The 23,831-nt window shown below is 37.4% G+C and overlaps 2 protein-coding genes across 2 annotated transcripts; both read left to right on the top strand.

The window, feature by feature from the left end:
- The first annotated feature begins 14,260 nt into the window (after positions 1–14,260).
- Positions 14,261–15,837, top strand: LOC139144246 (leucine-rich repeat protein soc-2 homolog). Its single transcript, XM_070714911.1, has one exon. The coding sequence runs from the start codon at positions 14,354–14,356 to the stop codon at positions 15,743–15,745; it is 1,392 nt and encodes a 463-aa protein (XP_070571012.1). The 5' UTR covers positions 14,261–14,353; the 3' UTR covers positions 15,746–15,837.
- Positions 15,838–16,238: 401 nt separating this feature from the next.
- On the top strand, positions 16,239–22,899 carry LOC139143190 (uncharacterized). The gene is made up of 8 exons (XM_070713322.1): positions 16,239–16,278; positions 16,645–16,721; positions 17,379–17,669; positions 17,991–18,173; positions 19,194–19,504; positions 20,573–21,089; positions 21,455–21,515; positions 21,786–22,899. The coding sequence occupies exons 1-8, from the start codon at positions 16,239–16,241 to the stop codon at positions 22,070–22,072; spliced, it is 1,767 nt and encodes a 588-aa protein (XP_070569423.1). The 3' UTR covers positions 22,073–22,899.
- Positions 22,900–23,831: the final 932 nt, after the last annotated feature.

Below are 23,831 nucleotides of genomic sequence, written 5' to 3'. Positions count from 1 at the left end.
TACCATGAATACATGAAATTTTTGAAAGTTGTGTGCTTTTGAATTTGCCGGTTCTCCGACATGTCCGATAGCACTTTTTGCTTGTCGTCTGCACGTCTATGCTTAGCAGCACGGACGGAACAGCTGGATCGGTCATCGATCTGTCAGTGCCCGTACGGTGTGATGCTCTGCTCTTTAGTAGCAGGTTAATCCGATATCGACACATGTGTTTTACTTAGTTACCCCGCATTTCCCTATGCTTCAAAACCCTGCCACTTTTGGAGATCGGACACGAAATCGTAGTCAAAGTCAAAATCATAGACGGGCACCATGGTTTGTTTTGATTAGGGCACCACCATGTAAGTAGTCCGGTATGCAAATCAACAGGCCGTATCAGGCTTTGTTATGTAAATCAACAGGCGTATCACTTTTTCATATGCAAATATTCAATTGAACGAAAGAAAGACGCGCTGATCATTCCTTTCATATGCAAATCAACAAGGCGTATCACTTCATTGACATGCAAATCAACATGATAAATCATATCACTGAACTCAGTACAGACACGATACAGGGCATAGGTATATGATAACAAATTATATCAAATGTAATAAATATCATGTCATGTTATCTTATCTTATGTCATGTCATGCCACGCTGAGTTACGTCATGTCACATCACTTTATGTCACGTTATATCACATCATATCATATCATATTATATCATGTTATATCATATCATATCACATCATATCATATTATATCGTATCGTATCATATCATGTCATGTCATGTCATATCATGTCATATCATATCATGTCATATCAAATCAGATCAGAATAGAAATTATGTGCAATCATTTTAGGTACTACTGTGGTACTCTAGCTGCCGTCTTATTGCATTCCCCACGTTGATTTCCTGGGGAAAAGTTAAATTTTCGGTTTTCACAATAAACCGCTGAAACTTTATTTACTTCATCAGTGGTAGACCCGAAAAATATTGTAAAAGTTTGAAAGTCCGTATATGTGTCCCCGGGGCGCATTCTGCCGTAATGCAGTGAGAGAACCCAAAACAAGAGAAGAGAAATGGGATGACGTGAATCATTCCCTTCCCCCTCGTCCGCAATGGTCCGTAACTTTCAGTATTTGTGCAAACGTGCCTTTGTAATTTCAAAGCCCCGTTGCGAAAACGTATGTCAGGTATTGACCTGTCTTCATTTGACATAACTCCTCGTATTATCGGAATGTCCTAATGAAACTTTATTGAAAGTCAGAAGCAAAATGTTTAAAATTATTGGTAGTCTAAAATTTTAAATAATGTTGTGACGGTGCTGATGAATAAAAATATAAATTCAATGGAAGCGAAATGTCGTTACGAAGGTATTATTAAAGACTTTACAATTACGGAAAGAAATCAACGCATATAACATAATATAAAATAATTTGGGATAACTGGATATTGTGCAAAATGTAGTTTAATCATCAAATTTAAGTTCATCTACTTTTTTCTTGCAGTTCACTTGTTTTTGGTTAATTGGTAACATTGTAACGTATGAGGCATCAAAACCTTTTGATAAATTTGAACATTGAAAGATCCTAATCTTTCTCAAATTACTTCCAATCGTGCTTTCTCTGAACACAACAGTTACTTTGCGCACTTTCTAGCAAGTGAATACTCAAGCAATAAAGCACACCCAGCGACGGTATACAACGAGATTTTGACCAATTCACGACATGTATGCACGAGTGATAACGAGTACATAAATGAAGTGGACTGGTCAAAATCGAGTGGTATACCTTCGCTGCGTGTGATTTATTGCTATAATATCAAAACAATATATTGAAATTCTGGCATGGAACGTCAAAAAGAGGATTTTTGCTCTTGCCGAGAGCTCGCGCGTTTGCCAGCCGTGGTATATCGCGAATATACCAAGGTTCTTTTCGCGTCTCGAACAATCATATAGCTTTATTTGCACCATGATTTAATTTTATTTAGAACCATTTCATGACGATAATATATGACTGACTGAAAATATTGAGTTAACAACGTAAAAAATTGCACACAAGACAAAATAGCATGGTATTAGCCTACCGTCGTATCTGAGTGCACACTAGTTACAATTACCTATGAAAGAACTAGACGGAACTTGACGGTAACTCAAGGTATCGCTCAAATTACCAGAAGTAACATGATAGAGTAAGACTTTGACGCATTTGAAATTAAATTTCTTGAAATATGATAAAAATAGGATAATATTAATGTAGGGATTACAGAAACCCATATTTCTCGAAGTTTCAACTGAAAATAATGAAATTCCACGCAGAATAAAAATAATATTTTTAATGAGATGATTAGTGGTAAGAAAAATGAAATAAAATAGCATTCTTAATTAGACTAGAGATGATTATCAACATCGGCAAACTAGGAGTACCGAACGACGTCTCTTGAATATTATATATTATTCCCTAGATACATAGGTTTAGGTGCCCGAGAGCAGGTGACAATGCGCCCGACGCCATTGGGACGAATTGTCTCCTACTGCGAGGGCACATAAACCCATCTATTGAGGCAATACTATTGCATGCCTATTCACAGTCAATGCTATACGACATTTAGTTTCATGCAGGGCATTTTTCAAACAATTTTACCATTATCGAACAGCATCAAACAGATTTTAATGAAAGTCAAAATAACAGTGCGCGCATTGATATTTTACATCTAGTGTTAAGCGTCTACCTTGACGTCGAAAACGTCGAAGGGCTTAACTGGACCAGGTAACCATGGAACCGGTCATTACATCGTTCACCGGCCTGCTAACTCCCCGGTTGTTCCTATTCAAATCAATGCACTAATTTGCACTCACATCGAGGTATGTAATGAAAACATATTATGATGTTGTCTGTTGCTGAAACGGGCTAGTAACTGTAATGTGTGCAATTCAATCTTTTTTTTTCTATTAAAACTACCGTTTCTGTTCTTCTCCACAAAACATGTTGAGATACACAGTGCAGAGTTTGTAACCCCCACAAGAGTAATAATCTTCACAATGTAATATCAACCACAATTGTAATAAAATCAACCACAAATGTAATAAAACAGTCAACCGTTAATGTAACAACCCGTAACCACAAATGTAATAAACAAATTAACCATAAATGTATTAAAACTCAACCATAAATGTAATAAACTTGAACTTGCATATGTGATCATTTGTTTATAAATGCCCTGAGTAAATAATAACTTTAATAAGACTAGTGTAATGTTGCATACTTTCCTTAAACTAGGTTTTCTTTCCGAAACACAGAATAGAGTACTTTGAGAATACTATCAGAAAACAGCGAGGTACCGATAAAACCGTTACATAATGGAAGTGGAACAGTAGCTCTATACACTGATTATTACATAATAAGGAAGCGTCAAAACAACTCATCAACCAGTGATATCACACAGTTTATGACAGATGACTCAGAACAAATAACAGAGAAATATGCAACCTTATAATGGAAACTTACGACACAAAACATGTTAAGTATCCATATTTAAATCTAGTAAAAACAATACGAACACTACCTTGAACACTGTAGAACAAAATTAGACATCCTAACATCCCCAGTGAAGGAACAAACATCAAGTGGGACAACATAGGAATACAGAAAATCTATCGATTATTCCACACATTTTATCCACTGAAGATGAATTTGAGGCGACTGATTAAGAAAGCACGGCAAATTTCGAAAAAAAAACTGTGTTAAAGGATCGTAGTGTTATACAGTCTCCTCCACTCTGGAGTACAGACTGCATTGACGTTCAGATTACAGCTGTGTCTCGCCATGGCCAATCAGTTTTGTACACAAAATAGGGAAACGTAAAATGCACTTTCAAATATACAAAACACACTAAACGCAATCAGTTTAGATATGAATAATGTGTGGAGTTTCTTTCCTTATTACAAAGATAAATATTTAAGGGCTAATTACTCAATTGCACCGACAAATTAAATTTATTACATTTATGGTTGACAAGTATTACATTTATGGGTGATTTTTTATTACATTTATGGTTACCATTTATTACAATTGTGATTGGTGTTTTTATTACATTTATGGTTGATTTTTGTTACATTTATGGTTGATATTACATTTATGGGTGCATTTTATTACATTTATGGTTGATATTACATTTATGGAGATTATTACATTTGTGGAGGTTACAGAGATTGCCAACTCAACCTTTATGGGCGTCGACTTCATTGGTATGAATGGCAAGTGAATTATGGTCCGGACTGAAATTTAAGTGTAAACAATAGAAATGGATTTTACGCGAATGGACGCTATGTTATCAAGCTAAATAGTTGGTCTGTCATCACACTTTTGGGTACAACAATAACCGTCAATTGAGATCGACACAAAAACAGCGAAAAATAATCAAAAGTCACAGCTATTGTCTCTTTAAACTGTTGACTGAGGACGGTGATAATGTGGATTTTTCTCATAACAGGTAATTTCTCATAATAGGTAATTTGACATTGCCATGTTTTGTTCCAATAGCCTGAGTTGTGTGTTATGAGCATAACAGTAGTCTAGATACAACATGCGGAATGACTTGGAAGCCTTGAATATCATTGCTCAGAACAAAATACCCAAATCATATTATTGATCGCAAATATGATAAACGTTCTTGCTGAATATTTGGAAAATGACGTTTTTTATCATAATCTTCTGAATAAAAATTTACATTTTACACCACTCCGTGCTTACCTTTCTCACACAAAAAGGGTTCCTTGCTATTACAATCCCAGTCATGTAGAATATCGTCATTGGTGCATATTATACCACACTTGCGTGTTGTAGTCATGGTTGTCCATTTACATGGTCAAACCACGGTTCCCCATTTGTCCACTTCCATTGGTCGTCCAAGCTATCCCTGTACGCACCTATCCAAGTAAATTTATCCTTTACATATTGTTTTACGAAGTTGTACTCATCGATTGAGTTTATGGTCGCGAGCCAGTATCCGCTTACATGGCAAATGTTCTTAGCTTCATCAAATGTCACAGAATTTGTCCGAAAACTGTAACACGATCCATTATGAACGCGATCTCCTTCTGCACAATCTGTAGGGAACAGCAAACATAGTCCGAATTATTATTCAATGTTATCCTACGATACCAAACGATCGTTGTCATAATTTCAGCTTATCTGGCAACTGTTTCACCAAAAAGCGAAAATGTTGCGCTTATATATACATATGCATTGAAACAGAGATGAGTCAATTTCTTCTTATCAGTTTCGGGAACAATATTATTTGATTTATTACACCGGTCATTACAGTGCTGTCATAAAACACTAGCACAATAAAGCCGGGACATGACGACTTATGACATTGGTGCATCTCAAGAAAACACTTCCTCAACATTTTGCTTATCGTGAATACTGTATCAAGCTTTCCATGTGCATACAAAACTGACTGCGTATACTGTAGAAGACCTTACGGCAAGTCTTCCCAAAACAACCTCGAAAATATGAGATATGTTACTTGCCTTGTATTGAACTTCGAAACAGAATGACCAAGTAAAACATTCTAACTTTTATAAAGTCAGTTCGCGACTTAACATTCCTCATATTGTAGCTGAATTTGTCATATACTGTCCTCCTATTACACAATAATCAAATAGCCATCATGGTTTTGCGTCAAATTGTCTATGATACAGCTGACCAACTATGTCTGCTTATGATATGTATGGGCTGTTACCAGCCTCCTAGATTACCGTCATGCATTGCAGCAACAAATTATATCATAATAACATTTTATAATTAGGTCGGTAGAAGGATTGGTAAAGTGCATAGAGTGATTGGATATTTCGCAAAGATATTGCCCTAGCGCTTTTATCATTATATAAACCGAGTAGATAAGAACTTAAAACTTAGCTTGAAATTCACAAACTGTGTTAAGCACGATTTTCCTAAATTTTGCTGATTTTTGGTGGATCGAGGCCCATTGAGAATAAAATGTTAGCAAAAGTTCCCGACCGCCTACCATTTTTCTTAAGGTGTGTAAACGGAAACATAATTATTTATAGAGTTCTGAGTTCATAGATTGACTTAATCTGACTTTCTAATCAATCATCACATAGCATTTCGATATTAGATGTATAGTTGCTGAGCTATACGTTGGCAAACGTGATAACATTGAAAAAAGTTTTGTCATTATCTACCTTCTATTGGTTATTCTGTGAAACCACAAAACAGTTGGTACATGAACATCATTTTCAAGTGTCCACAGCAAGCAGTACTCAACCTATTGCACCATGATTCCTCTCGAGCAGACTACCCTGTGCTTCTGTTTATCTGTAGCCACACTTTTCATTATGCAATTTCAATTACACTTTAATGCAATTTCATTTACAACAGGTACATAGACCATCTGCATGAGTATACATGCATTTTACATTTATTCGCAATATTTACCGATGCGAATACTTGATGGCCATTTTATCATGGTTGTTTTAACTTGCATCGTGATTCTTTATCTAATTTTGTTGAAAATGTACACTGATGCATCGAACAACAATGTGCATATTATGCAGGTCAATTTATAATGAAATATCCAATATGGCTGCCTGGTTTCTATTTGTTTGTTAAACTTTCTATGCTTATAGTACAGCCATTACACAAACAATCTCCAGATAGCTTTTGGCCATTTTGTCAGAGCATTTTCAGGTTGAATAGCATGACGGGTATGGGAGATCAGATTTCACTCGAGCGTAGCAGCACAATGTCAATATTTTATAGCATACACGCGTCAATGTGTTTTTCTATTCGCCGAATATGCCCATACGGCAACTATTTGTGCGAAATATGGGTTTTTCCAGCATACCTTACTTGATTTTGTTCAAAGTCCATCAACGCCAGGTATAAATCTTTTGCCATACATCAGAAAATAAAAACAATATGCAAAAGTTATCTGTTATACCGTGAAAAACACACACTGTTTTACTTGTTAGAGAGCGTTCAGTTATAACGGCCGGGGATGGACCGGCAAATTCTCCTTGTGCATCAGTCAAAATTGGTAAACCCCTCTACCCATTGCCCCCCAAAATTGATGAACCCCCCTTTTTAAGATTACAAACATTTTATGCCCACCCCACCCAAATTGCTTGAGTACGTATTGATCCAATTTCGAATAATATTACTGGCAATTACCGATGCATAGATATATATAATATCACTGGAAAAGCGCTTTTTTCCAGAACTTATTTACACTGTCTACTGTGTCTCGGAAGGTTAAAAAAGATCTTTCTAACTTGTGCTGCTGCGAATTTCATGGATTACAACGTCATTATTCTGTTCCTTGGCAAAAAGCTCTGTGTCCAATATGTCACCGTCACTGTCACTATCTGTATTTTGAACAGTTTCGAAATCATTTATGACGTTTCTCTGAGTTTCCATGTTTTTCTGTTCTCTCCAGAGTATATCACAGGTAAATGCTTTGATTTCTGTCCTTTGTTCCCCTTGCCGGAAAGATTGTCATGAATGTTCAAGGATTTGTTTAGACTGGCCCGTAGTCGCTTGGCTTTTCTCGGCAGCAGTTACTGGCTTGTGTGGGCCATTGCGTTCACCCAACGATCCATGTGACAGCCCACTTCTAATGTGATCAGTACGCTGTTTTGTTTGATATTTATATGCCTACAGACTTGGGACAAGTGTATATAGTATTTGTTCAGTTCTTGTACATATTATGTTGATATCATGTACTTCTCAACAGGAATTGAACCAATACCTACATGGCCATTTCCGTGATCCCTTCTTGGACCACACATCCTAGTATTTCTGATGATATACGGCTACCAGATCGATTGGAAAGTCTATAACATTCAACCACATTTCCGCCGGGCTTCCCTTCCAAAGGAAATCGCCCATTTTCACAGGGGCATTTTTCAGAGGAAATTATTGCATTTGGAATTCCCTCATATCACCCAAATGCCAGGTTATAAGGTCATGAAGGGGTTAAATAGCCAATTTAAAGTCGTCGGTACCCACCGTTCATGGGGTAAGGAAAGTGAGCTACAGTAAAAGTGGGTGATCGAGGACATGGTCCCTAGTGGAATACTTTGGCCACAATACCATAATGCTACCTGAAGGCTGATGATAATTTACTATATAGTACATACACATATTTAATACTTATTTTAAGAGTTATGACGCAAAAAGGTTTATTTTGATATTGAGTTCTTATTGCTAATTGACATAAAAACAATTCATTGAAACTTTCATTTATTTTCCAGCCTTTGTGTGCATTTATCCATATATGTCTTGCACATCTTTTCCCTGAAAATTGGTCAGATATCAACAGTTGTGCTGTGCAACAGCACAAAGGGAACCTTTCAATGTGTGCCAAGTTTAATTTTAACATATAGCTCGCGCCTAACCATTGCCTTACCTCAGCCAAAGGCTGATAGGAATTGTTCATTGCCCTCAGCGAGCACAATTAACAAGGGCACAAGACTGTATAGAGTTGCCAAGCCAAGAAGTTCATGTGACAGAAAATACATACATTTCTATTGAGATTGAAAATGAAATGATTTCAGAGAATGAAATCATGCAGCCAATCATTTTCATTTCCCAGAATATTTTTGAACACTGAAACTGCTTAATGACGGGCTGGATACTTATGAAAGTCAAGTGACCCCTTCTGTGCTGTTTGAAAAATACATGACCCCCGTTTGCAGTTTTCAAATTTAATGTGACCCCTAGGATTTTACCGGCCTACCCCCGGCCGTATTAATTGAACGCTCCCTTAGTTACTTTGTGTTTATGAACTACAGTTTGAAAATGAAATGAGCATACATATGTGATGGTAAAGTTTCAAACAGACTTTAATTTGGGGTATAGTGGTTTCTATGCTAGCTTTAGGCTCTAAATACATCAGTATATATTTGGTTTTATAGCTAAAGCATTGTTGCTACCAGGCCTTCTATCAGTTAGATTTCCGCGGTACAACGGTCACATCTAGTGCATGGATATTACAGAATACCAATAACAGCCCCAATGTAATTTTCAACAATTTGAAAATAAATATTTCCATAGATCTAGAAGAGACATTCTTCATCCACGCATTAACGATTCATTTGGATAAGTGGCTATAACAATAACCATAAAATTGGAATATATAATGACTAAAACGATATGGTGACAGTCTGTTAATTTCCACGTGCACAGGGCGTGACTGACGTATTCCATGACAAGCAGGACTTCATTGTCTGTTCTGCACTCATGTTGTTGATATGGTTACCATGATACCTCATTCGACGTTCAGCAGCAAATATTATTAATGGACTGTTCTGCTCCCTTTTTACAACGCAGGAAATGCTGAAGAGACGTATTTTATTTTGAAAGATTAAGAGAATAAGAGAATGAAGTTGTCAACGTTCACTACACTTAGCAACAAAGACGAACCCCGACAGATATTTGAAAGATCGTTTTCGAATTTCAACGATCGTGGTAAAGTATACAATAAAATGACAAATATTTCTTACAAGCTAATTTAAATATTTATTTTTCTATTTTTGAGAAAATGACTGTTATAGGAAACATTGTATTCAACCACTACATTGGTTTGAACAACTAAAATTAAAGAATTCAGAAATAAAACCATTCCTGGCGAACTAAACAAAAATCCTGAACTACCTACGCTATTTTTGAAAAGCATGCAATCCGAACAATACATTTTGTATTTCGCCTAATAGGACAGATGCTACCTCAATCTCTTAATATTGTGTGCTCGTTGAAGAAAGTTGATTAGTTCAGCTACTTGTCTGACATTGTAAACTTTAAAACACTTTAAAAACTACGTGCTGACAGAAAATTACGAGCTCCATTTCTATTCAAATGCGATCAAGCGGAAGATACTAATGTCATATTAATAGTTGGACCATTCCATTTTAGAATTGGTGATTCAAATTCGAAAACATAACATATTTTAATATTTGTACAATTTGTCTTAGCACATACTTTCTCATTCTTGCTTTCTGTATTTCTGCCCCTTTCATTTTCTGGTGATACGGCTATCGAGAGTGATAGTCGTATTTTGCACAAAGTAAAAAAGTGACTCTTTCGATTTTTCCCCGCCATCAATCCGTCCCTTCTAAAAGTCTGGTGACCCGTCTCTGAGATCTGATGTATGTAGAAATGTGTTTCCGCTGCTCGGAAGTTGCAACGAATTTTGGTGCTACTGATGCACCAATCAATGTTTTCCACCGGGGAGGATCTGTATTCATTTGATTTTTGACTGTGTTGCAAAGGCACTTGAGGCACGGGACTCCTGCTTTGCCTACAAAAACGTCAGGATATGGCATTGGGCATCCTAGCATGCCCAAATAGTAGCGGAATGTAGCTTTGGATACATTTTAATAGAGCAAGCCTTACTGCCAGTTGATGTGGCATCAACAAACTTCAGGTTCGCAAATATGACGTTATAAAGAAGGATTTTACTACAGTAACTGAAGATTTGTGCACAGCAAGACAATAGCACGTCCCTCAAGGCTGTGGTATTAATGAAAGGCTAAGGCAGATATGTGCTTTTCTGACTGCGCTGCCATTGCTGTAACTGCCGTAACTATTATCTATATTACCAGAACTGACCTGTATACTATTAATATACAAGTGTATCAGTTCTGAACTGTTGCCTTCAATCATGCCATATGGAAGTCGCATGCTTGCCAAGTTCGTGTGGCCTGAATTATTTGTAAACTATGATAAATAAAAGGAGTGTTGCAGCTATTGCTCAGTTCTATGGACCGGGCAGATTCTTAGTTTCCGAATCGTCAAACAGACTATCGAGTCCAAAGTCTGGAGAGTATAAGCTTCATGCAGCATCAAAGAGCATAGTGAGAATGTATTGTTTCTTGTTTGTTTGTTTGTTTGTTCTTTTAGGTTTTTTTTGTTTTATGGTATTCTTCTGCTGCTTTATGGTATTCTTCTGCTTCTTCTGGTTATTTTTACGCCACACAATATATGCCTCAGGCCATTTAATATACTGTCTGTCTCTGAGTATTCGTTATCAATCCTAAACACATTAATTTTCCCGATTACTTTTCGTTTGGCCTGGATCTATTTCTGCCTGTTCTATCCTGGGCCAACTTGTGACACGCACGACACCTAATGTATATAGTGTTGGTTTAGAATTCACTATCCACTGATAAAGTGATCAGTGATTTTGGTATTCGCGGAACGCGGAAGACCATTTTTACCTGCAGGAGATGCAAAGTTGTCATGAGTGTTGTAAACAAACTGCCTATAATACAAATAGTATAGCTGTCTGGATAGCTCTTACAATAGCAAGCGGCAATATCAGTTTTAGGGTCATATGTCAACCATGCGCATGATTGTGCGTGACATCACTGTGCAAGCGCTTGGCTCGAATGTAACTATCAGAGGCGTTTTTACTAATTTCTCATAATGAAAGAGAAATGAAATGAACAATCAACAACGATTTTGTATGCGTTTCTTTTTATATTTATATTCAGCCGAATTTACATTTGAATCTCATTTTCAAAGCTGCATGATCAAGGATTTATCGGGTCAACATGCTCACACTGACATTTAAGGTCAATCTTTGATCTTATTTATAAAACTACCACAACGGTCGTTGATACGAACAGGAAACGACATGAATATGGAGAAGCCAGCCACCTTGTATGCATGATTATGACGCAAACCTGTCTTTTCAAAAGTGAGTATGTTGTTTACTGAAACATATTTGCAATGGAAACTTAAAGACGTGAATTTTTGAATTTTCCCAAGCAAGATTGAATGGCATTCAGACGAGATAAAGATCAGTATCAATACTAACAAATAGCTATTTTTCAGTCCTGTAAATAAACACGTTTTAAACGATGTTTGATCAATGGATTTCATATTTTGTCTGTGATTCAAGAACATTTTTGAATAATCAAAGTGGCAGTTCTCATTTTTTCAGAGCGATCGTGTGGAAGATTTGACCTGTCGTATGAACTTATCTCTGTTCTTAATTTGAGTTGTCATCTCGTCCACCTTGTTATTCTAGTTACCCGGTCTATAAAAATCATGCAGGGCATTTACGTGACGATGCATTCGTCAATTAAAGGCTTATTTTAAAGTCCACCATGTTACGCAATCATAACATAGATTGAACGACCAGGAACATAGACATCTAGAAGTGATCGAAAACCAAAATCAAGTTCGTTCTATTTGAGGTGTCTGTATGTGCTGTACGTGCCACGTATTTACTTTAGCAGGTGATACAAAAATGACGCGGTACTCGACACCTGGTTCCATAATGCAGGGGCATTCAATGACATGACCAAACATTTAATCAAGTATCCGCTACATATTTACCTATCTACGGCTTCGCAAAGAAATGATTTTTAATCAACTCACGGTCTGTAGAAGATATGAACTCAATAGATTGTAAGCTAAACTAAAACTTGACAATGTTGAAATTTGACAGCTGTTCTTCAACCTAATCTTGCGTGCTTGCTTTATCATTACTCCGATTACTCATCTGAAATTTTGATGAAATTTTGTACGAATACAGTAATAATGTTGTTTCTTTGCAACTGCCTTTCCCGTACAGTTTTGATTGCAGTATTCGAAAACGACGTTGTAAAATAAGTTCTTTAAAATATGGCCCCTGTTATCCTAATGTGGCCGGCATTTTGTATCCTTGATGCTGTTTCAAAAATCAACAATTTTATTCAAATACAATGCCGATCACATTTGATTTTGTTGCTATGACAACAAATTCGCTCTTCGTCCTTCTTTACCTATCGCTTCTGTGCTTGAATCATGCATGGACATTTGAAGTACCTGTGCATAAACTCAATCAGAAACAAATGGTTCGTAGTACAGGTTTCAAAGTGCTCGCCTAAATTTTCCAGAAATCAGGTGATCGCCAGGTCAAGCGCTACCCGCAACTCGTATTGAATTTTGAATAGCTATACTATGTTGCTACTTCAGTCTATTCTTTTTTCACACTATGAAGCATTTTGAGAGTTATGTGCCGTCTTTTAATGTTGATTATTCCATATTTTGCATGAAGACGTCGTTTATCGACCAAGCTTTTTTTTTATTCGATGGCGTCGCCAGCGTGAAACAGCGTTGCTTGGATACTCGATCAAAGGCAAAGGATCGAAGTGTGATGCCGAAGGCCGAACCTCGATAAGAGTGGAGGGTTTGACATGACAAATCGGCCAGAAGCCCAAAGCCAACTAAATTAAACATCGACCCGAAAAAAAAGTCGGCTGGTCGAAAATACCTTCAAAAGTTTAAATGCTTAGTCTGGTAACTACACTCGACTGATATATGCCAAATATAAACGATAATTCACTGTTTGACGATTCTCTTCACCAAGTCGCCATTCCGTCACGGGAATCAGGGGGTTAATCGTACAAGTACAAAGTATAATTGGAGTGAAAGTATATTTCCCAATAGTGGACTGGCATCCTGAATGTGGAAAATTGCCTGACACAGTGACAGTGAATATTTGCCTAGATTCGCTTCGTGGCTCAAGTCAAGCGCAGGCGAAGGTTTGGCATGCTAGACTATATTGTGAGTGAAGCAGAACAAGTTCAAGACAGCGGCCGTCGATAGTAGCAAAATGCTGCGTAGTATACATTTTTACGCGAACACGGAATCTGCTTGCACTCTTGTACTTCTTTCAAAATTGAATCGGACACTATACATAGAGGCAGTGGAGATATAACTGCGGCGCGTAGGCGACACGATAGTGTTTCGCACCATTCCGACTGTCATTCTCAACGTTTTCTGTATTATTATGGATGGACTGTGCGTTAAGGTAGAACGCACCTCGGGACAGAAATCCGGGCCTTCAATTTTATCAATTTTCTTCTGACCTACCACTTGTGGGGCTCATTTTAGACCTCTCGGCGAAAGAAAAGTTTTCATGGTCTTATTTTTTTCAAAAATCGAAATTTTTATTTTTCCCATAGAGTTAACACAGGGATGGCGGCCATTTTGGATTTCAAATATCGAAAATCGCAAATTATTTTTCACTCTAGTACCAAAATTTGCATGGTGACGCCTGATTTTTATTCTTGCTTTGGTAAGAGAATGGTTGAAAGTTTCACTGAGGAAAGTTTGAGCAAAAGTTTAAGTCTTTCACTTTCGAGGTGCATATTACCTTAACATGACTCGATACAGTTAACTTTCAAAATGATTAAGATCATGTTAAAGATTCAGAAAGTTTATGAGAGTATGTCCTTTGTTGTTCACTTTTCAGAAATTCACCATTCTGGTTCTACAAAACTAGACTGAACTGTAGAAATCATCGAGATAAGGTGAATAGGTACTGCACAGAGAAATATTATACCAGATACCCATGGCAACGCTGAAATGGAACACTGACGGCGACGACATGGAAGACCGTAGAGATGTGCGCAGTAAAGTATCACGCAGATCAAGTTACAATTACAAAGGGTTTAAAGAGCTACCTTTCAAATTCTACCAAAATGAAAGCTTGAAAGTTCTAGATTTATCGTCTTTCAATGAGCTAGCCACTCTTCCGTGTGAGATGTCTAGGCTCAAACTACTTGAGAAGTTGGTACTTCGGAACAATAAATTTAAATCAATACCGCTTGTTGTATATTCGTTGGGTCGCTTGACATATCTCGATATTGGCAATAACTTGCTGTCGGTCGTTGACGAGCAAATAGGCGAACTTAAGTTCTTAAAAACCCTGGTGACCGATAATAACTTCATACAACATATTTCCCAGAATATAGCCGAATGTGATAATCTATGCATTCTAAATGTAAGTGGTAACGGAATGTCGGAACTGCCGGATGGCATCTCCAATGTAAAGGGCCTGCGTGAGCTCCGCTTGTCAAATAACAAGCTACGAAATCTGCCATCCCGAATAGGTGACCTAACCTATCTTGAAATACTTGACATAAGCAATAATGATTTAACTAAAATGCCGGCAGTGTTAGGTCAGCTTGTCAGTCTTAACAAGCTTTACATACACTGTAATCAAATTCGGGAGATTCTACCCAATTTTTTCAACCTGTCCAATCTCCTCGAACTTGACATGGGAGAAAACAACATTGAATCTCTTCCCGAAGACTTCAACCGATTATGGTCCATGAAGTATTTAAATGCGTCTTTCAATAAACTTAGTGTTCTTCCAGATACGTTTTCAAACTTAGAATTCTTGACGATGCTTTCTGTCGTTGATACCAACCTAACGTACCTACCACAAGATATCGGTAATCTTCAGGCTCTGACGGAGTTGTACGTTGATGAAAACAAAATCAGGCATTTACCAAATAGTATCATCAGTTTGGAAAATCTCATCGTCTTCTCAGCCAATCAAAATACGATTGAAATGTTACCGGATGGTTTCGGTAAACTGAAAGCATTGAAAACCTTACGTTTACGTAAAAACAGACTCGAAAGTTTAAGCGATGACTTCGGAAGTTTAGTGCAAATCGAAGAAATTGACCTGGATGGAAATAAATTTCGCGAATTGCCGTTGACCTTAATTCTTCTCAAAACACTGACGCGCCTATCTCTACGTCACAACAAACTCCGAAAGATTTCCCATCATATCGCTAATCTCCAAAATCTGGAAGAGCTCACTTTGGATCACAACAAACTTTCCGACGCATCGTTGGACGACATCTTACAAGTGAAGACGCTTCGAAGACTTAGTCTGACCAACAACGCTTTGAAAGACATTCCATCGCAATTCAGCGTTGCTCTTCGAACTTGAAGAATTTAATGTTACAAGCAATCCGATACCAAATGAACTAATGGCAGCCTGTGAATGTGGCATAACTAATCTGAGGTCATACCTTATCAATCGCCAAGGTAGTATGTTATGATATTACACGAACCAAGTTGTACGACAGATGCTAACAACACTCGCTCATCTATTTGGGTTCCGCTCATTTAGTTTTTGCTTAGTCATAGTGGTCAAATTTTGATGAAATCGAGGCAAAACAGTAAAACTGTTGTTCTTGGGTTCATCTGCCGCCGACTGCAGAATAAAAATAGCATTGAAACTTATTTAGACTGGCTTCCCTTTTTAATAGTAGTTTAACGACAATCAGCAAACAATTAATAAGTACAATCCAAAATAGATGATCGAGTGTTGAATACAAAATTTGCAGTACTATCAAGTCAGAAACTCCAGTTTTATATCAGGATTCGATGGTATTTTTAGCCAGCACAAGGTTTATGAATCCTCATTCTTCTGTTTGAGCATGGCAGAAGTTAATAACATTGCGATGAATGCTGACAATTGTAGGCTAATTTTACATTAACCTGAATGTCTTCGCATAACTGTTGAAAATAGCTGCTGTGCATGAGAAGGCTACATTATTTAATATAGATAAGTGGGCGAATTCATTATGAAGGTCAATAGGCCACGAATGTTTGAGTTGTTAAGTTTACTTTGAGATATGTTGCATAGTGACACAATCCTTGTTCAATTACTTGTAGGAGATATCTATTAACTATCATTTTAAATGTGTTTGTTTACATGACCGATAACGTAAAGTTAAATGCCTTCGTTATCCAGGAAAACGAGCGGCTATTATGACAAAAATTTGTTGTAGATTTTTTACATGCCTAGTTGAAAAGGTATTTCCAATATTTCCTTAATTTTAGATGATATCGAAGAAGATCCTTATTTCTATGATAGCACTGAGGATGAAAATGAAATCACTGTTATTCCCAGTCAACGGGTAGGTATCTAAACCATTTCAAATTTGATTTACTAGTAAAATATTTGATAAATACCTTGCCTGTTAAAGCATCGTTCACAATCACTTCTCTAGAATATTTAAATCTTGTTGCTGATTTTACTTTGGCCTTACCATGGAGGGTCAAGTTGACCGCCTGACCATATTAAGCCATCTGGATTTAAATATTTGTAAGTAGTAGTCTTAACCGATTGAATTTACAATGCACTGCCAATGCCTGTAAGCATTGGCTTTCCCAAAACGTCCCGCGTCTACAGTTTGCACAGGTTGAGACAAACAAAAATGTTGATATATGATTCATGATGTAGAAAGTTAGATGTTAGATTAATATCTCGGATACATTGAAGGCATTATTTTTCTTTCTAAGAATTTCCGGTATAACTGATTTGAGAACTATAAAATTGATTTTCGTTCGCCTATACAGTATTTTCTTTTTGCTTTACTCAAAAGGCTTAGATCAACCTTATTTCAAATTTGCACTTATGCTGACAATATTGAAAATTAGAGTCATTCAAAGCTGAAAAGTAGGTTGTCGTATTAATGACACTTCAGACAGTCAAAGCCCTACAAGAACACTCGCAATCGCTGGGCAAGTTGACAAAGTCTATTAACACTTCTAATACATTATTTTTGCTACAGATAACACGTATATATACACTACCAGCTGGTTACATCCTAAAAGTGCCCCCAGGATCTGCAAAACAGGGAATTCAATTTACTGTATTCTGTGAGACTAATAACAGTATCGGACCTCCGCTGAAGGACTTTGAATTCCGTCAATCTGATGTGATCCGTTTCAAGCCCAACAAAGTGATGTTCGACAATCCGGTCTTTCTGACGAGGAAGCGTGAACTATGGCAAATAAATAGGGACATGGTTATAATGATAAGCGATGACGGTACACAGTGGGAGGAACTACCAACTTTCATGGTCAGTTTTGTCAATAATGCCAATGGCAATACTTATATTGTTCCTGGAAATGTGTCTTGACTCATATTAATTACGACTTCATGGATTTTCAATTTATTTTCGTTTGCATCTGCGTGTTTTCCGTAAACAATACTTCATCATAGTTTCAAATTTGTGTCATAAATGTTTGAATTTTTGAGTTTGACATGCCAGACAAGTGGGCGATGATACTCTCGCATACCAAACAAATATAGAATTACAGTGAATAGATGTCTGATATAGCAGCGACACAATTTTAACTCACCGCATACTTGATTATTTCTTCAACAATAAACAAACCAGGACAGCGAAGAACTTTCAGTGTCGGTCAGCAGGTTGACGATGTTCATTGCCATAACACGCCCTCACAAGGACATGTTTTCAATCGACGAAGGCGGCGCCAACATATCTTCGGAGACAGATAAACAAGTAGTCCTTGACATTCCTGAAGCCGCTGTTGACAAGTGTAAATCACTTTCCCTTGAGGTAATTGCTTATATGTCATAAATTAAGTGAATATGAAACAATACCTGATTAAAGGATCACAATTGCACAATTGTTTTGACATTTCAAACTTATGTTTGTTTTGTTTGCTATCAAAAGTAGGAAAAATCAAGTGTCCATTCTCCCTTGATTCTACATTTCAATGCATGCTCTATTATGTTAATCTATCTGAATATATGTGTGTGGATGGACTGACGGGAAGGGTATATGGAGTAACGCAGAAATAAACACATGTACTTGTTCAAACATACCTACACATGGATTTACATGCACTGACCTGAATGGATGCATTCAAACAGACAGGCTCTTGACATATGAATGCATGTACGTGAAAACAAAGCCATTACACTACATATTAGTATATTAACGATATCCTATGTACATTCATGCATAATCTGTATTTCCAATTTGTAACGTTAAAATTCTGCAACACCAAAGCCAAAAAGAGAAGGTTTCGTTCCTCATCCTCGCGCACAGATCTAGACTAGTCGCTTTCTTCTTTTTTTGAGCGTAAGATAAATAGCAAAATGATAGTGATACGCACCGCAGAAACTGTTAATGATTTTACGATCAGTGTATCACAGTGTTTAGTCCCAAAACTATAGCTGCATGCAAACATTTCTTTTCAGTTATTTGAATGTTGGCAGTTTAATCGTGTGACTCGGAGCTAAAAAACAAAAACAACATCAAACAAACATCAAGAAAAACAAGCGTACACAAAAATGTGTCACTGCATCGATTGTATAGGAAACCTTGGACGAAAAATACATAACACACAAAACTATTAACTAATGTGCTTCATACATTTAACCAAATATTGACCCACAGTGGCCTCGTAAGGTTGTCTTTGATTGGGTCATTTTGTGGACGAATTTTTATGACAGGTAGTATAGTATATGACGCATTATAACGTATCTCCCTTCCCAAGGGTTGAGGGCCCCTCCAACATTTGGTTCCGATCAGTAAGAGTGATGTAGAATACATTTGTTGGTAATTTAATAGGTTCATGTCTGTGACTCTGCATTAATCAACGATGTGTTTGAAGACAAAGGAAACTCCATCAAGGCAGCGTTCTCTCCGATGGTATACCTCAATACAGGAGACACAAAACACGTTAACTTCAGAAAGCCAGTCAAAGTAAACATACCACTTCCTACAGAGATGTCACAAATAGTGTTCCCGGATCTAAAATCCACCGAAGTGCGCATACTCGCTGACAAGGAGAACAACGGCAACTGGAAAGATGTAACGAATCAAGCGTCGTTTACCTGTGAAAATGGACTCATCAAACTTGAGAGAGAAACATTCTCGGGGTAAGAAAGCCGATCCTCAAGAGTAAATAATGTTGGCCCTGGAGTACTGCTCGAGACTTGCGACCCCAATGAGGCAGGAGGTTACAAGAATAGTCCTTCCAAAGCTGCATACACTATAGAAAGAAGTGTGTGAACGATGAAAATAATGAAAAATAATAATACTTCTCCGGACTTACGTTAAGGCGGGGATCTACTAAAAATGAAAAGGATTGTCATTTTTCTGATGTTTGTGTAAATAAAGAGAAATAGGGGGTTCCCTTCCTATTTTAGTCGGGCGGTTCTCAAGTATTCCTACTTTACGCTACCTAAACATTCCTCGCCAAATGTATTTTCAAATATGTGTGGGCACAAAGGGGTACTATATGTAAGTGATATATTAAAGGTAAAATGTGAAAAAATGCTTAGTCAATAATTGGCGTTAATAATGCTTGATAACCTTAGGCCGACTCTTCAGAAAATGTATCAGGAAACTTACAATATTGCGTAAAACACGGTTGGAACTAATTTGGGATAATTGGATCATCACAGTTTTCAAATTTCAAAAGTGTTAGGTGCCTTTTAGCCGAATGTTCGAATATTACAAATTACTCATAAAAACAAGTGTATAACTTAAAAGGAAAAGCAGATGAGCTTACATTTCCAGATAAAACCGACATTACTTCACCACCCAATTATCCCAAATTAGTTCCGATCGTGTTTTTAGTATGTTCTGGCATTTATATGCACATGTCTACAGAACAAACTGATAATGCGCCATGCCCATATGTACACCTACATCCTGACTGTCCTACCAACATGATTCGTCAATAGTTCCCTGATACGGAGGGTATTTCCTGAGACATACAAATTCACGATGGAGTTTTGGCCTGCAGAAATCGACCAGTACACTAATGTCTGCCCTCAAAGACTCCATGTGGCCAGATTGCGTACCGTATGCGTATAATATGTATAGTTTGTTGCAATTCGGGGAGAGCATACATATCTCATCAATTGTGTGCTTCTTTGACAACAACGTACGTCTCGTTAAGAAGTCCTTCATGTGTCCCTCTTGTTTCTTCTCGGTACAAGATACTCAGCTGTGCGTGTTCAACGGGAAGACAAGGACAAGGCCGCGGGTTACTGTAAAGCCATCACCAAATATACACGAGATGGAAATCAAAGAGTAAAGATACTTCTTCTGCAGCACACGAGCGACAAACAAAAAATCTTGATGGATATTGTGGAACAAAGAGGTCAGAAGGTAGAGCTTCTGTATAAACGTATGAAACTCCTGAGGAAGAAAGGCTACCGACCTTACTATGACGCAGATCTCCCTTACAGTGAAGACGTAAGGATAAGGAGCGGTGACACAATATGCAACGAAGTCAGTGAAGGGTTTGTACTGAGGACCCGGAAAAACCGGAAGGCTTTCTACCAAGGCCATGAAAACCATTGGTTTGCATACGTCGAACCATTAGACGCGGGAGATAGGCTGAAGAGTTCAGCGGTGGGTTTTATGATATTCTACAGGGATCGTGAGTCATCGGGAATAGACGATAACAATGAAAGGGAGCCGCTTGCTGAACTTCAATTCGTTCTGCCGAAGGTAAAATATATGTGATTCCATGATTAAATCTAAATATCTAAGTGGTAGAAGTGCAAGATCGTCGTCCATTTTGTATCGTAAAATCCCCTTAGTTTGTAAATTGTAACTATACTTGGACGTGTATTTCTGTGCATATTTCTGAAGTACATTTTCCTGCATCTTGATTGAATATATCTGAACGTAAAGTATTAAAGTTTAAACGTAGAAAAGACAGATGATTTGTTTCAACATTAGACAGCAAGCATATAGTAGAATGCAAATTCAGGTTAACTGCATTAAACTGAAAGCAATCTCACAGAAAATAGCACTCGAATAGAAAACTTGTATGCGATGACTTAAGAATTTTTTTCATGCATTGTGCGCAGGTGAACAGACCGAAATCAAGAAGACCATCGACACCAGTTACACAGCATTTTGACTTGAGAGGTACGTGTGTGTTCCTTGCAAATCTTAAATGTTGTCGGATTAAAATGACTGTACGACAGACACAACAATATCTTTTTAATTGAAAATAGACTTGAGAAAATGTGCATGCCTGCTCGCCACCGAAAATAATAACATTCATTTTAATTAATCAGTGCAATTTAAAGTCACAGACTCAATCAAATGTCGCCATGTAATAACAGAGAAACAAAGCCATGTATGAACACAATTCCTGAAACAGACCTTGTCACATTGATTTTGCTATCGTTACAGAGAGACGAAAGCTGTTTCAGTGCCTTGCAGGCAAAACTATGTCTCACGAGTGGAAAAATCTGGCACGAACCCTGGGCCTAGACGAATGCGAGATTGATGAGATAGAGTATGCATATCCTCGGGATAAACCAGAACAGGTGTATAAAATGTTGCTCTGTTGGGAAAATACTCTGAAAGATAAAACAAAAAGCATTCCGACCCTCGTCAAAGGTCTACAAGAAGCTGGCCTTCCTTGGCTGGTTGCCGAACTGAAGCAAAGGTTTCCTGAGCTTTACAAAAGCAAATAGGGCGGGCTAAAAAACGCGTCTAACAAAATCACATGTGTGTTTCATCCCTTGATGCATTTTTTATGAAGTGAACTGTGTTTCACTGTTGAATTTCTGTTGAATTTCGCACATTACTTTTGAGTCGTCAACACATATAGCAACCGTCCCTTAGTAACGCTTACATCGCCTCTTATATCACAATTTACACCTTGAAATTGTACATAGCATTTAAATGACACATTATTTTGCTAGCGTTTGAGAAAATATTATAATCGACAACGTAGAGGTGTTTTGTTTACGGCATGACCCCTGTGTGAACCACAGTAACACATATACGTAGCTGCTTTTCAAATCATTTGTCGCTGAAACATCTATAGCTATGGTATATTGTTCGGATTTAAGGTCAGGGACGTAATCAACGCGATCTTATCATTGAGAAACCGGACCTTGTATCCGAACTTGTGCTTGTTTTAAGTCTATGTAAAGCCTTGCCGTTGCGACAAAGTTTTGTCATTTTAAGAGTTCATAAATATATGATAAATTTGGGTCTACGAACCTTTGTGAGTAAGCAAACCGATTAGCAATTCTACGATTCGTAGGATTCGATTGACGTACTGGATGATGTCAATTCATTAGCTGTGTCTCTAAGCATTTTACTAATACCAAGAATACCATCCAATTTGACAACGTTACCATTTCAAATCTTGGTGATGGATATGATTAATTGGATTCAAGCGCTTGTATTTGCGGCGAATACATTTGACTTAGAACTCAAAAATTATTGTTAAAATCCTAGTTGTGCGTTCCTCGTCAGTGCTTGAAAAATATATTCTGTGCCCTCACTTCAGTAAGCATTATATATATATATACATTGTATTTGTTTTTAAAACATCTTATAACTTCAAAAAGATGCCGCTAATGTGGCTTTAGTGTAAGAACTCTGCATTCCATCAAAATTAAGACGATTCTTGACGAGAATGTTACGTGGTGAAAATTCCCTGTTAGTGGATAACCGTGGCCGTCACTAGAACAAGTGGTTTAAACAAAACAATTATATATAGCTTATAACTTGATACGAAACTCAGAATAATTTGGTTGACAGGGCCAGGGCTCATGACAAATTTCGTCGGTATAAGATAAGATAAATAATTTATATAGCGCCTAGTATCCATCAGCAATGTTCACTGGCGCTTTACACTAGGTCACAGGTAAGCTCTCTTGAAGAAATGAGTCTTTAAGCATAGATATGAAGGTGCGAATGTCCGGGGCTGATCGAATATGAGCTGGCAGTTTGTTCCATAGAATTGATAAACACTGAGAAGGATCTGTCACCGTATGATTTTAACCGAGTTCGAGGAACTTTAAGTGTGGTTTGTAGACTTGATCTGAAAGATCTGCTAGGGGTGTTCAGCAATGTATGAAGGAGCAAGTCCATGTATCGATTTACATGTGAGAAGCAAGGATTTTGAACCGAATTCTGTAAGACATTATAATAGAACCAGTGGAGTTCCTTCAGGATTGGTGTAATGTAATCCCCTTTCTTTGTTTTTGTGATGTAACGGGCAGCCGATATAAGGTAAAAACTTTGCATGTCAACCATTCACTTCATTGTATGCTTTTTTTACTGTAGTCTTGATTGGTAAAGTTTGTCTTTTGACACATTTGTCAATATTCAACAGACTGTCGATGCACCTTTTCTCCATTTCTATATTTTACATGCTTGAATAAATTAAATCTCAGGTACAAAATACAAACATAGATATCGTTAATTACAAAAATC

The sequence above is a fragment of the Ptychodera flava genome, chromosome 11 (assembly GCF_041260155.1).
Source record: "Ptychodera flava strain L36383 chromosome 11, AS_Pfla_20210202, whole genome shotgun sequence".
NCBI classification, from domain to species: domain Eukaryota; kingdom Metazoa; phylum Hemichordata; class Enteropneusta; family Ptychoderidae; genus Ptychodera; species Ptychodera flava.
Note: the sequence above shows the minus strand (reverse complement) of the source record. Positions and strands in the feature narration are given on the sequence as shown.